This window comes from Zonotrichia leucophrys, chromosome 1A (assembly GCF_028769735.1).
Source record: "Zonotrichia leucophrys gambelii isolate GWCS_2022_RI chromosome 1A, RI_Zleu_2.0, whole genome shotgun sequence".
In the NCBI taxonomy this organism is placed as follows: Eukaryota; Metazoa; Chordata; class Aves; order Passeriformes; family Passerellidae; genus Zonotrichia; species Zonotrichia leucophrys.
In genome coordinates this window covers 21,895,069-21,911,098 of record NC_088170.1, presented here as the reverse complement: position 1 = coordinate 21,911,098, position 16,030 = coordinate 21,895,069, and the positions used below count along the sequence as shown (strand labels likewise).

The window sequence follows — 16,030 nt, the reverse complement described above, 5'->3', positions numbered from 1 at the left end:
GATTAGAAAGAAAGGGCAGTGCTAATCTATTCCTTTCCAGATGTTGCTGTAGTCAGATTCAGCTGTCAGGATTTTGATAATATCTACTAGCCTGTGTTTAGAGCTGTGGTCCAGTAATTGCTCACAAATCTGAGAGTAATCTGCTTTCTCAAGGTGTTGAAGTTGTTTGAACTTACTCCAGCTGCCGAAATCCGCCCATTTTCTAAAAACAGGAATAAGAGGGACTTGATAAAACTCAACTGAATCACCCACTTCCTCATTTTTCCTGTGCAAGTTCTAGGGAACAGCCAGCTGCATGACTCTTGCTTGGCAAGAATGACTTTGTAGATTCCTGTGGGTTGAGCAAAGGCATCAAGGACGAGACTAAAGATTCATGGGGATATTCTCATGCTGTTGATGAGAATCAGTGGAAGCACCAGCAGAGTTCACATGAGCTACCTTGGTCCTGAGTCTTCTGTCAGGACAGAAGTTAGCTTCTGTTATCAGCTAAATAAAATGGGCAGTAAATGAAAGGAAAATATTACAATAACTGATCCAAACCAAGAACATAGAGCTCTTCTCTTACAACATGAAAATCCTAAACAAAAAACCCGTGTGTTGTGGTTTTGCTTAGCTGTGATGTTTTAAAATAATACCAAAAACATGTAAGTCTGACACTACAGGGCTAGCAACGTTTTTTACCGGATACCTGCTTAGTCACTTTTCTCCTCTGCTTTTGAAGTGTTCAAATTACCAAGGCAAAAACCTCACAAAAGTATTTCAGGTCTTTTGAAATGGTATAGTAACTTCAAAAGCTTCTCTGCAGAGTATTAAAGAAAAAAACACCAGCAACAATTAAGTCCCACCTTCAAAAGGAGTGTCCTCCTGCCTTTGGGCTGCTCCAGGCTCTGAAGCAGCACAATGCACATGACCTATCCTAGACCTACTGTTCAACACACTTGTAGTGTTAAGTCTGTTAAATTCCTTGAAATCTTCCTCTGATACATCTTTTATTTACATAGATTGAACCAAGGTAGATGTTGTGTTCTTTCCATGTGACCTGCATTTTCACTCAGTCTAGTTTACATTCAAAAAATGAGTGCTGGGACTTGGCAACGGGTGTTGGAAGATACTCTGTACAAGTTGTGCTGCCCTTCTGCACCAGTATTACTGAAAACCCACAAGTTCTGACTGTGAGTGCTCATTTGACAAACCAGAGCAGATAAAAATACAAAGTGTCTAACATCTGCTCACTCACATCTATGGAAAAATGTTAGGAGCAAAGAGGGCAGATTCTGGAAGTATCATCTGACAAGTCTAGATTAAAAGAATTGTCTAGGATTACTGGCATACAGAAAGCACCTGTTTAACTGAAGGGAGAGCTTCAGAGCCAGTGTTCTAATACAGCTTTGCCTGGGAAAAAAACCCAAGAGGCTGAACTTTGGTGTCATAAAATCTACTGCCATTCTAATTCCTCCTGAGACATGCTGGAAACAGCTGAAATTTCTGATCACATTCCAGATTCTGTATTTAAAGAGAGAAATCTTAGACTTGTAATGCTATTTTCTCTCATGCTATGTGCAAGGCCACAATGCTATATTTAGGTTTACAGTTAGTGAAGGGAGTTTTGCACTCTACTTCTCTCATTGGTATTCATGGTAAAGTGAAGGCAAAACAGAACTACCTTATCTGTAATATCCTTATTCATATGGAAAATGCACACAAGAAAAGACAGCACCGAGTTAGTGCTTTACACAGCATCATAAAATGTTTGATATGGCAATTGCAGGAATAATCCTTGGATTTTAAAAAAACCTTCAAAATTCCAGTTGTGAACACTGCCCTTTCCAAAAGTTGTAGAGGGAGAAGTAGAGAACAGAAAGTGCAGTAAAAAGACAATTTTTAAAAACCACCTTTGAGGAAAGCAGGAAGGAAGCAGCTTGAGAAGCCAATTGCTAGTACTGGGTGCCTCAGTGCAGGGTGTTGGGCTGGGTGCCTGTCAGGCCTACGCTGCTGCAACTGAAAGCACTTCTAATTTCAGCTTGCACAAAGGCAAACAAGAACACTCTGGAATTACCTCTCACCTTGCTAGCACGTAGCACAGGAAGGTGCTTTTCAGACAAACATGTCCTGGCCTCTGCAGTATTTCCTTGAAAAACAGCACAGAACGAGTGCCAGCAGCCAGGCTCCGTGTCTGAAGTGCTTGGCTCAAACCGCTCTGAACCGGGTGTTGCCCACTGCTCCATACTGGCTCCTGCAGCAATCTCTGTTACCCACTCACACAGCCAGAGGAAAATAATTCCCCCAGACCAGGTAAGTCCTCAGGTAACAGCACTAAACCTGTGTTCTAAACAGGAGAGCAGACTGTGTCTCCTCTTACCTGGTTTGAATTTTCAACATAGTCCTCGCTTCTTGACCAAGCACATGTAGCAGATGCATAACTTTACCCATCTGGAAGTCATCCACTTGCCTTCATCATCAGGAGTAAGAGACTCTGAACGTCTCAGTTGAACTGTAAGGATCACCTGCAGCTTTTTATTCACTTGATCCAACAAAGGCAAGAGGTGAAGTCTCAAAATGGCACTAAATAATTATTAAGTACATGTAAGAAACAAGACAACACTGGACTAGAAAGTTAGTTGAAGTAATAGGACTTTATTTCAGATACTAGTAGCATGGCATTAACTTTTTTTTTAAAAAACAATTTGTTAAAACTGGTACTTCAGACGAAATTAAGGATTCTGTGGAGCTTTCAGGTCCAAGCTAAGAGTATATAGACTTTTATGAGTATTTATTTTCTGAAACAAATACAAACACAAAATTGCCATAATCCTTGGCAGTTTTATTCCTTATCATTAGTCTGAGGTATACTAACAAATCTCCATCTGGGAATGTATGAATACTGCACTAGTCAGCATTGTTTTGCTCAAAACTCATTTATTTAAAAAAGTGTTTCTATTTTGCAGTTTTATAGGAGGAACTTTTTTTTTCTGCACATGAACTTAAATAGTGTAATTTATATGCTCCTGCAAGATGAAAAGTGTAGGGAAAGTTTTGAAAGCACAGTTCTTTCCCAACAAACACAAGCATGCCATTGAACATTAAAATGAAGGAGGAAAACGTACCTGAATGGTTCCAGATCAATGGGAGATGGTAAAAAGTGAATGCTGACAAAATTTGCAAGGACTGCAGCTGGAAATCCCCATGCTGGGAACCTGGGAAGGAAAGAAAACTGCTCTATACTCACACACATAAAGGAAGAGGGGAGGAAGGGAATGGAGTCTGGTGGCGTTTGTTGCAAATGTTCAAAAATTTCAGCGCTAAAACTTCAGCCTGCAGGAATCCAGAGCAGACTGATAACCTGCTGATCCCTGCCATGGAGAGGAGTGGCCCAACTGCTTCCACAGACGGTGCTGCTCTCCTGCTCTGCCCCCACACTGTACTCTCAGTCTCCAGATGGATGATTCTGCCCTGATCCAGCCAAAGCACACCAGGTTTCTTCTGCTGAATTGTATTGCTGGTAGCTAACTCTGCCACAGGCAGAGCCCAGTGACTTGTGTGGTCAGCAGCTTTGCTGACCCCAGTATCTTTAGGGCTTTTATCCATCCCACCCTGGCAGAGTGCTGAAGCACTTGCCATTTGCAGGCCTTGCCAAGTGCACACACAATTGCAATGGGGTTGTTGCACACACCAAACTGTGATGAGGTCTCACATAACCCAGCCTTGAGGGCCCTGCCTGAGCACTGTCTCTGCTGCAGGGCCAGGGTGCCCCGGGAAGTGCCACAGAGACCAAAGCCAACAGCTCAGCAGCTCCCTTCTACCAATTAAATCAGGGAGGAATAAACCTGAAACACAGAGTAAGTAACTGGAAAATTAAACATGGATGTTACTGAAGAAAACCACTAAAAAGCCATTAAAGACAGAAAGGAGTAAAAAGCAGTTCCTGGGGAGAGGGCTAGGGTATCACCTCCAGTTTTGGTGTACTGGCCTCATTTCTGCAAGGTGTTTATCAACAGAAAGGAAACAACTCGCCCGTGGGCTGTCCCACCCAGCACCACTGCACTCCCCCTAGGGAGGGGTCAGCTCCCTGAGCCCCACAGCCCCCAGCTCTGCTCCCTCCCTCTCTCCCAGGCACACCTTACTTCAGGCTAAAGGCCAGCTGTGTCTGCCCACAGGACTCACAGAAATCCACTTGGCCTCAAAAGGATCACAACACATCGCCAGGGAAAGGAAAAACCAAACGCACGTCACGTAACCAAGTATTGCCAACTTCAGCTTTAATAATGGAACCATCACTTTTTTGCCATTTCAGTAATAACTTTAAGGGGAATAAAAACTTCCCTACAAAAATAAAACTAAGCTTGTTAAAATTATAAATAGTTTAAATGTTTGTATTTAAAGACATATATTTTAACGTTTCCCTGCATTCCCCCTCCCTCATCATTTAGTCATTCTGGTACCATCATATAATGACAAGAAAACAGTTTTGCCACAAAAGCTCTGACAGTTCAATTTGATGCTAAAATTAAAAAAAGATAAAACTGACCAGGCATGACCATTTCTTTTAAATTAAAGCTGCTGTAACTGCCAGTGTGTAGAACAAAAAAGAAGAAAATTAACTCCACACATGACATCTTACAATAATTAACTGTGGACTAAGACAAAATTAAAATAAAAGTTTATTTTGGTCCCCCACCCCCTTCCCCTTCACCCCAAATCAAGACTCATAGTGCATACAACACTGATTGAGGTTTTTGGCTAAAGTAAATGAAGATGTGCCTACTTAAAAAGACCGATAGTTTAGTTCAAGTAAAACCAAAATTCACATATTTCTATACTCAACTTTAAAACTCAAACAGTGTTTAAATCTGAGCAACAAATGGTTCAATATTGACAGCGGTTATGCAATGATTACATAGCTATGGGCAGAAACATAAATTAAGATGTTAACAGAATACCCACCAACACACTGCTGCATTCCTAGAAAAACAAATTGTAACAAAACACAAAAGCATTCCCTGAACCATTATAAAGTGTCTCACTTGAGGATAATGTTACTAACTCACACATGCACTACAATGTTACATGTGAAATTAAAAAAACAAACAAGATATGCCTTAGATATATTTTATAGTTAGTCCTACTCTTAATTTCTCTTAACTCTTTAAAACATTATGATTGTCTCATAAGCTTGCAAATTCTTTTTACCTAAAAACCTTGTGAAGAGTTTTAAAAAGAATCTTACTAAGTAAAGGAAACAAAGGCACAATTACATAAAATTAAGGGGAAGAAGAGAAGCATCTTGGAGTTTCACAGAGTATCCATTAGATGTCACCAAAGTTTTAACAATTCCTTGGGAATTTAAAATGAACACATTAAGAACAGAGGGGAAAAAAACCCCACCACAACTTCTGCTGCTCTTCAATCCTTAGCACTCCTCCACTCCCCCACCCCCCAGTACATAACTCATTTCCTCTCTGGCATGATGATGACTACAATATCAGTCACTCAAATCTGCCTCATGCTTCCATGCTTCTATTGCACACCCACTTCTTTGGTTTCTTTTGAACATGCTTTTTTTTAGATAAATAACTCTGAAAGAACAACAACTATATTTACACTAAAGTAAAAAGTTTTCTTGCTACATTTTTCCTACTTTTAAATCAAGTAAATCAGCAGTCCGCAGAATTTGGTAATCAGTTTTTCAATTAAGAGTTTAAAAACCATAAGGGAAAAAAAGTTTTGATTTATTAAAAGCAAGAGTTACTAAGCTCAGTCACCAAAACAGACAACAAATGTTAACGTTCTGCTGGGCTGGAAATGTGAATAAGAAATTCTACTTTCTTTGCCTGACTGAGCTTTTAACAAAGAAAGAAGCAGAGGAAGCTCTTTCTGTCTTTCAGATATGGTAATTCAAGATTATCCAGCCTAAAAATGGATCACTGGGCCAGAGGAAAGACCTGACTTACAATAAAAATCAAATGCATCTGTAGTTGTAGCTTATGTCAGCACCCTCGCTAGACAGTATTTCTCACAGAGTTATCTGAGACATGGACCACTTTTCAGAATTCAAGTAAGCAGCTTTTCAGGTTTGCCACACTTTTCAAACCCCTGACTATGCCTTTATGGAATCAGCTTCTCCAAAAGGGACCTGTATGTGCAGCTCCATTTCCATTCTTACTTAGCTTTTGCTTCTCGTTCCTTCTCACTATTTCTATTTCTTTATTTCTTTTCCAGTGTGGATTTACACAGTTAAAACCATAAAACTTATTCACAATATTAAAACATACTGAAACTTTAACCTTGTAGAATTAGTATTTCAACTTTCCTCTGTGTAAATACTATTTTCATTTAAAACCTCCTGTCAGCTATTAGAGTTCTTCTCCCCCAACTCTCACCTTCTTTTCAACCTTCTCTTTACTTTCTTCCCAAAGACCACTTAAAAGCTTTCCACAATTTCACAGTACAAACCACAGGATCTCATAAGCTCTCCACCTATAACAGTTCTCTCACAAATTTTACAGTAACTATTCAAAAACAGAAAGGTAGTGCAAATCAATTTCATCTCTGACATAGTGCTCTAATTCTCATCCAAATGGCTTTATAATATTTTTTTAACCCATCAATTTGCACATCCTTACTTGTAAAGATACCATTAAGCAAAGAAGAGAAAAAAAAGGTATTTCATAGCATCCTAGGAAATTGCTTACAGTTTCACAGCTTGCACCAAGATAACTTGGGAAACTCTCTAGGCACACAGAGGGTTGCAAACTGATGTACAAACATGCAGAATCCCTTACTTGTGGGTGCAAGATGCTAAGTGACCTGGCTTATGGAACTAAGTCTACCCTGGCATCACAAAACAGTCTTCTGAATAAAGAGAACGACTCTCTGCTGCTCTTTGTACTTGGGTTTGGCATGCTCTATGACGTTTGGTAGCACTTTTCCTGAGTGTCCTTTGGCTCCTTTTAGCCAGGCTTCAGCACCCCCCGAAGGGCTTCTTCAAGCTTGCCCCTGTAAGCTGCATAGCGGTTCTTCAAGAGCTGCAGTTGGTCGCTTTCCTCTTTGTCCAGTATGCGCAAGAAGTTTTGCAGTTCAGGAATACTAAAAGCTTCCCACTGCAAAGGCAGAGAGTGCAAAGAATGGATGAGATCAACAGAAAATTCATATATCTTTTATATATGCAGTATTTCCAAACAAAACCTCAGACACTGTAGGCAATTTCCAACTGAAACAGTATCAGGCATCGTCCTCATAAATCTTAGGGCATCTGAAAATATTTTACTCTTTCAATTAGTTTTTTTCTTCTGCAAGTAACAACAGGTCAATCTAACCACAAATGAAACGTTTACAAAAGGCACAAAGGAAATTAACAGGGGAAACAAGTCTGCTTCCAGAAAATGGTCTGCCCAGTCAGCACAGCTCAAACAGAAGCCCACTCACCCACGAGGTTACACAAACACGGGCCCAGCAGGGTGTGACCTACCATGACTTCTCCAGTTTCATGCTCGCGCAGAACAAAGCTGAGCATTTCTGTTTTGGGGCCTGCCACCAAGCGCAGGTAGAGGGGATGTTCTCTGTCTGACAGCTTGCAGGTATAAACTGCAGGAGAAGGACACCACAGTCATTAGCATCTTTACCAACAATGATTCCAACACTTGGAATGACTAATGCTAGCTAATGCTACAAAAATTTCAGAAAGATGCATGTGTAGCTAAAATTTACACACTGTTTATCTATCAGTCTACATACTGGTTTTGAGCAGTGAGTTTTAGGGAGGAGCTGAGCAGGTGATTGATGGTGACAGTACAACACTGCATTTGCACAGGAATGAAATGGCCTCCTGTCAACACAGTACATGCAAGGCAGGGGGGAAAAATAACCCACAAGAAAAAACCACAACACATAGATCTGTTGCTCTATCTAAGCATTTATGACATCAGAGCTGTGTATCACTGCTCTGATTTAAGTTTTCCACTTAAAATTTCACACACGAAGTCTAAAAGACAACTCTGCTTATCTGACAGTCAGAAACATCTGAACTACTGAAACTGCTCTCAATATCCATGGAAGGAAGGCAGATTCTAAGTGCAAGAACAAAACATTGGCAAAATGCACCTTTCCCTAAAAAACCCCTTTTCCATCTTCTGGTATTCCCATCACAACTTGCAACAAACTCCTAACAGCAGCCAGTGCCCAGGGCCAGCCACGTGAGCACTAACACGTGAGCACAAGACATGTGCCCATGGCTGTCACCTCGAGAGCGGCCTGCCAGTGCCTCATGCATCACAGACACCATGGCTTATCTGTTTGAAAACCTGGCCTGTAACTTCATCTCACAGCTCTGCAGTGTATCAGGCCAGCTGAAATTTAGGACCTGACAAGGGCAAGAAATAAAATAAAATGGACTGCAAAGCACAGGAGATCTGTGTAATGTTTTAGCAGGTGACTTTGTCTTGGATGAATTATCCTGAAATACCCCCAAGTCTTTTACAATCTTGCCATGCTACTTTATATATGGAAAAAAAGACAAGGCAGGAAGACTGTTACCCCATTTATCTGACTTCTTCCACCTTGCTAATTTCAAGCATTACTATAGCACAACTCCCTCCCCAAACCCTTCCATTACCAAAATGCCTCAGGCTCAGTTTATACCTTGATCTTCCTTGTGACAGCGTTTATAAAGTGCAAACTTGGCAGGGTTGTCAGCCACAAAGAACTTCTTGAGCAAGGCCTCGATCACCTCCCGCACAGTGTTGGTGCTGCTGATGTGGAGGGTGTTCACACAGCCCTCTGGCAGGTAGAAAGCAGTTTCCTGGCTGCTGGGAGCACACCTGCCCTGCCTCTGGGAGGACTGCACAGTGATGGGTCTGCACAGCTCCATCTGCACCTTGATGAAGCCAGTGTAGATCCCATTGGCGTTCTGCAACCAAGGAAAGGCCTGGACTGTTAAAATCATCAGCAGTGACCCCTGGGACACAGCAGTGCAGCAGGCACATGAACATGCTCACAGTGAGCACTGTTTAAATACCACTGCAACACACGACAGATCACAGGAAAGGCATTGCTTTCATAATTCAGACAGTTATTCTTTCTGAATAGAATTTTTTCTTATTAATAACTACTGAGTATTAATTTTTTCTTAACAATAACTGTTGAATTCTAAGTATATTAGGATTCATCAAGCAAAAGGTACAACATACCAGAGATAAGTTTTCACTTCAGGAGAGGACTATGAAGTGAAAAAGGTCACTAATACCATCTTTAGCAACAGATTTTGTGCAGAAATCCAGAAATTACCTCCCACATTTTAGGTGTTTTGTCAACTTAGTCTGAGGCATTTAAATGGTCAAATCATGTTGAAAAAAGCCCTAACCAACAGAAAAAAAACAAACCCCAAAAAACTCACAAGAAAATAAACAAAAAACCAAAAAAACCCCCAAAACTCAAACAATCAAACAAAAATCCCAAAAACTCAAACAAAAAAAATCAATAAACAACAAAAAACCCCAGAATAAATGCCAATCCAAGTAACATCTGAACATGTTTGTTTCAGTTGCTCTTGAAAGACAAAACAGCAAAGCCAATCAAACCTTACTGAGCTAGAAAAATTTTGACAATCTAGTTTTGGGCATAGTAAGTCCCGATCCACATGCAAACACATAACAAAGATCTTTTTAGTACACAGTCATACTTATATGGTTTAGGATATAATGGAATTTCACAATTTCCATATACACCCACAGGAATATGTCATGTATTAGAAAATCTGGACAGCCTAACAACTTTATAACAGATTGCTAAGCAGATAGATGTGAATTTTGTTAGTATGGACTTGAGTAGACCCAACTGAATATTAAACCTGGTTCACAATCCTTTGAAATGAGAAGTCTTATGTATTCCTGTCTGTAATTTCTATGTTTTTGGGGGAAAAAAGTCTCTTCATGCTGAAAACTTGTATGACTACTCTGAAATTTAAATATCCTATAATAAATATTGCATGTTTTAACTTTTATCACTGCTTGAGCATCCTTATCAAAGAAATCTGACAAAAATTTATCTGCAAAAACAAGAAAAAAATACCTTCATTTTTACCGTCTGAGCATTTCAGAATTGGTAAGAAAATTTTGACAAATGTACAGCTTAGTGTCAGCTGACAGTTTACCTCAAACACAGGTACATCAGTTTGTTTTTACAACACTTTGTTCTGATCCATATAAAAGAGCTACAGGGATAAAAAGCATTCCAGACATGAGATTTTAATTTGTCAGTCTAAGGAAAAGTCTCTTAGAAAACCATCTAAACAGAGAGAGTTTCATATGTAAGACGCTGAGAATAAAACAATTCACAATGCACTACAAAGCTACAACTCAACATTAAAAATTACAGGAATTGTATGCAAAACTTACCAAGGTCATCTTTAATTTATCAGTGACAGATGAATTATAGCTTTGTATCTTCTCTTTAACTTCTTCTTTGCTGAGATAAACATGAGGTTCTCTCTCCTTCTGAACATCCTTCAAAAACAAGACAGTACTTTTAAAACACAGTATAAAATAAATTTTTTATGATTCTGGATACAAACATTCTTAGTCCAAATGGTAATTATTCCACAGAGGCTCAACATAACAGTAATAGCTGTGCAGCAACAGAAAGGATTAACACATGAAGCAAATCCAACAGAACACTGGGACTGAAGGGAGATGGCAGGGGGATAGTTTAATCAACACACCCAAAGACACCTGAGCCCTTTTGTTGCCAACTGTTTTCCTTCAGATGTTTTCAGCAGTATGCAAGAGAGCTCAGCTCAGCTTATGGCTTGATCTTCTCATGTCAATGCTATGCCATCCTGTAAAGAACACTTAAAATTTTCATTAACTATTACCTGGGGCACAAATAGGTATTTCTGAACAAACCAGGAGCACATCTGAAAAGAGCAGCACGTCCTAGCAAGAAACCCCAACAATCCCAGTGTGTGGCAACAACACGACAGCATCCCAGCATTGCAATGTGACAGACAGGATGTTACATACAGGGTCACTGCCTACTGCACAAACCATCACAAGTAACTCTCCAGATACATAATGTTACACCAATTGCATGGGGGTTTTTTTCCATGGGGGAGGCCCTATTAAGATTTTTCAACTGTTGCTTTTACAAGGTTGCTGTGCATTTCACGTGTGGCAGTAAAAGAATACCCTGGAATTGGATTTTTTCCAAACAAACATTTGTTCCCAATCTGTATTCCCGCAGCAGCAAACCAGTGTTATAAATACACTCCAGTTTCTACCACTAGCACAAATGCCATATATAGTATGAAAGAGTTTCAGCTCTCAGCTTTGATGATTTAAGGCTTCAATTAGAAAAGGGAGAAGCTTTGAAGAGCCTCGATGCTTTCAGAGAACACCTGAGCACATTCACTCTACAGACAAACCAAGTCCCAGTTCCACCTGTCCTCCCAGACACATTCCAGTGTAAGGTATCCTGAGGAAGGGCTTCCCTGACTTCAGTGGCCTGTTCAGAACCCCACTCAGCACAACTCAGCACACATCTTTGCAGGCACTTCAGTTTGCCAGACACTACCCAAAGATGAGCACATCTGCTGTGGCATTGTAAGGTTCCACTTGCCAGAAAGAATCTCCTGAACTTTTTCTGTCTCCTAATTTAAAATCAACTATTTTTAGCTCTTTTAGGCTTAGTTTTGCTTTTTTCTATATGGCATTTCACTAAATGGCATGCTGGAGCAGACTTTTTTCCCATGGCTATAAAAAGAAAGGTGTGGTCTGAATGGAGAACTTGAAGCCAGAAACCTTGAATTCTGATCTGGGCTGAGATACTGATTTCCCGCATAACACTGAGAACATACCTTTATTTCAAGATCAGGAAACTGAGGCAAAAAAGGAACACCAGTGAATGACAACTCTGCCATTAGTTCCTTAAGCACAATTTAAGATTGTGTAGCATTTTGCACAGCTGCCAGACCCCACCTACTAAATTACAAATACCCAATTACTGAACGTTTTCAGAATTCAAGTCTCTATTCTCTCAAGAGAAATGAAGCCTTCTTGCCCTTCTGTTTTCCATCTGCCCCAAACTATAAAGAAAGACAGCTCAATTTAAACTGCCCACTTCATCTCCCCAAAGGCTCTTTCAGCTTTATAGTGTTCAATCTGGGGGCAAACAGAAGAGGCACAAAGGAAAAGAAGTGGATACTAAAGGGACAGGAAACAGTCTGCAAGCCTCTATCTGACATCTATGTGACACATTTCAAGAACCCAAGCTTTAACTTGCAACATTCCCTGTCAGTGTAAGTGCAGACAAACTTCTTCACATGGATACCAGCCAAGACTCACCTCAGAGACAAGCATTCATACCTCTCCAATCTACTAACAATATGGATACTGAAATTCCAATACCAGACACCTCAGCTTTAATGCTTATTATTAATTCATTTCTGATTGTTCAAGCAGGTACCTACCCTGTTGGAACTGTCACCGTGATTACTGAAGTCACCCACAACATCCGCTTTTATTAAGCAAAAATCACTAACTAGGAAAGAGGGAAAAAACTCACCTTTCCTATGTTGAAATATCAACCTTTGTTAAAAAAAAACAAAAAACAAATAAACAACCACTCCACACTTACTTCTGTGCACCTCAAAGTTTAATTTCACAAAAGAGACCTTTAATAACTGTAGATGACAAAAAGAACCTATTGCCTTTAATGGCAATGGCACAGGGTAAAGTTCACAAGGCTGATGTCTAGGAAATTATCTGCATGCATTATTAAGAAGAAAAAAAAGGACAAGGAAAAAAAACCTTGGTGAATTGGTGGGTATGAACAGACAGCAAGAAACTTTCTCCTATTTTCACATAGTAGACTTTTCATACTGCTCTCCCAAAATGACAGAAGTTTGATCTGGTTAGAAAAGACACCAGCCCACGAGATCACTCTAATCCTGGGGACTGCCATGGAAGCAGATTTTGCATGACAAGCAAAATCCAAGCGCAGCACCCAAGCCAGCTGATTCCCACAGACTGCCCTGGTGATGCTCTCCTAGTCTGCCTTCCCAGGGGCAGCTCCACCACAGAGCTGAGGGCCACAGGGCATCACTGGGGCAGCTGTCATCCATCAAATGAGTTACACATGATTCCACACTTGAACATACCACAGGAATTTCTCCCTTCTTGCACTGGAGGCCAGACAATTTTGGCAAAGCTTAATTAAGGCCACAAAAACACATCTGTGTGTTTACGCAGAAGCGGGGATTACCTCCTTTTGTAGTGAGCATTGCCAACAAACGTACCTCTAACTCATTTCCTAAACAACCAAAGCCTGGGCCTTAATTAACTTCAACAGCATGTAGTTCATAGCAAATCTCTGAACTGAATACAAAGAGGACTACTGGGACTAAATCAGACAAAGGGACCCAAAATCATTCAATAAAAATAAAATACATCATAGGCAGAAATGCTGTTTACAGTCATTTTCACCCTTCTCCTCCATCTTTCACTATCAAGACCAGAGGCAGTGAAAAGTGAAGATGTGTCCCAGGAGAGGCAGTAACTCGAAGCCACTGGAAACCTAAGACCAAGATCTTCATGAATTAATCTGCTGATACCAGCCTGCACCCAAACAAAAAGCTGAGAACACTCCAACTACTCATTCATCAGGGTACAACTTCAATCAAGCAAACAAAACCTCCTCACCAGCTACACACCAGGACTTGGAGAGAATCACATTGCTGTCACACAAACTGCAGAGACACTAAATCCCACATGACTGCCGCCAACAGAAAACCAACAAAGGAGCAACTCACTGGGTTTATTATGAACAAGAAAACCTCAGCCCACCATGATTCACTGGGTCAGCTGCTCTCACTGAATGTCATTAAGCAGAATACACAGATTTCAGACACCTGTATTTTTTAATTTTCCTAATTATACTTAGCCAACATGCAAAGAGAAGCTAACAAGCTGTAATACAGGGTTTTTTTCCCTGGCTTCCCCCCACAACTTTCCTAGGGCTGAATTGCTCTCAGCATACAATGGTACCTAAATTTTGCCATACAGATTTGCTAGCCACATTAGAAGTTAAAATAAGTAAGTCTTCTTTGACCAGCATCCTTAGGTGGGTTGAGGAAGACTTGACACACTCATTTCCCACAGGAAATAGCAGGTGCTTCATAACAGGACCCATTAAAAGAAAAGCTGTCCCCTGCTAACTCTGCTCCTGTCTAACAGATCAAATTCCACCTGGTTATCTCAGCAGGTAAATTTATTACCTGTGAACACCTTGAGTCATCCAATGAACTTCATTCATCTCTACCATGCTTTACAATGTGCTTCTGACATCCTGCTCTTGAAATGGCTACCAAATGGTTGATGCCACACCTGCTCAGGGAAAGCAATTGCTCCAAAGGCAGCTGTTTCAAACAAAGGAGCAAGAGCGTTTTGGAGGTGAGACCGGGCACAGCTTCTCAAAGCCAGTGCACTGCCCAGGCACAAGGGGAGCATGATTCATCTCCAGGCTGATTCATCTCTGGCTCCCTACAAGACACCCAGCACACACCCCACAACAGTGCAGGGAATTGGGAAACTGCCTTTCTTCAAAAGTCAGGCCTGCTGATGAGTTTCCTAACCACAGATCCTTGTGTATGTCACAGCAGCAGAGTGAAGCATGAGCACAACCAGCAGAGCAGCTCACACTGCGTCTTCTTCCATCAGCCAAGACCTAGATGTTGCCAGGCTTAACAATATCACTTCTGGGTGCTAATGCTCGAAAAAAGGAATTTTCTCTATAAAACAATGCACAAACAATTCCATGCTATTTTTTGTAAAATTAAATAAAATATATAGAATAGAACCTGAGCTAGGTTCTCTTCCATCACGTAACCAAGCTATATTCTCAGTAACGTCTGCCACATCAACACCTGTTTCTCCTCCCAGCCCAATTAAATGTTTTCCTCATCAGAGCTCCTGGTCTCCTTCCACTCCCTGATGCTAATGTGATCTTGCCACTTCCTCAGACCAGCACAGATGGGAAAAACAAAAACTGGTCTCAAGGACGCAGTGGAACACATCAGAACTCATGCAAATTATATATTTGGGTCTAAACCACTAATTTTCTAGTCTGAGCTATTAATTTTTAAGAAATTTTTTCTGTCCTTCACAACACTTACAGTGCACACCACTGGCAGCCATTTGTATTAAAGCCGCTTCTCAAGTCAACCAAAGCAGCATTTCATTCCCAAACACAATTCCTAAGCAACAGCTGCCAGTAAGAGGGAAATGAGGCAAGTGCTTTCATTTTCCCAAGGGGAATAGCTGGTCTTTCATTAGAGCTCATGATGCAATGCCTCTTCACAGTTGAGCTTCCTCACAAGAGCAGAAAATGTTTTTTCTTTATCGCGGCACCCCCCATGCTCATCTCATTTATTGCAGCACAGATGCTTAGAGAAGCAGCACTCTCTTTGTAACATTTATGCTGAGTGCAAAGCCCTAGATGAGACTAGCTCAGCATGAATCCTCAAGAAACACGACTAAAATCGCACAAATTACAATTAAAGTGAACTGCAAATCAACTTGTGGTCCCAAAAAAGAAGAATCACATCAGTGGCTTTATGGAAGTCTGAGTCTCACGGCTGCTGCCAAACCCTGGTCCTGCATGCAGTAATAAAGCACTAATAAACTCAACAGCTACAGGCTGCTATGGGATGAGGCTGAGAAAAAGTTTCACAAAGAAAGGAAACTCCAAAACTATGAAGCCTGCAGCCTCAGGATCCCCGCCCTGAGTCAAATGCCTGGCTCCCCAAACTGCTACTGCAGCCTCGTGTGTATGGAGAGATACAAGGTCTCTCTCTTCCATCCAACCTGCTATTTTCACAGAACTTTGAGAAATTAGCATCTCTTGAGGAATGAGAAACCAAGCTCTTCTCACTATTTCAGCTTGAAAGACAGAGGAAAATATAATGGACAAAAGGTTAAACCTATCCCACGAACATCCATAAAGCATTTTTACGAGAAATCTGAAGAACCAAAGATCTGTGGGA

At 40.7% G+C, this 16,030-nt stretch overlaps 1 protein-coding gene across 2 annotated transcripts in view; it reads right to left on the bottom strand.

Annotated features, from left to right (window-relative positions):
- Positions 1-4,226: 4,226 nt before the first annotated feature.
- The window catches only part of RASSF3 (Ras association domain family member 3), a 76,312-nt gene continuing 64,508 nt past the window's right edge, over positions 4,227-16,030 (bottom strand). For both annotated transcript variants that reach the window (XM_064701866.1, XM_064701865.1), the window contains exons 2-5: positions 10,389-10,496; positions 8,635-8,902; positions 7,466-7,581; positions 4,227-7,097 (exon numbers count right to left, since the gene is read on the bottom strand). In XM_064701866.1, the coding sequence (XP_064557936.1) occupies positions 6,948-7,097; positions 7,466-7,581; positions 8,635-8,902; positions 10,389-10,496 (642 nt within the window). In that variant the 3' untranslated portion in view covers positions 4,227-6,947. The remainder of the gene's footprint in view (positions 7,098-7,465; positions 7,582-8,634; positions 8,903-10,388; positions 10,497-16,030) is intronic.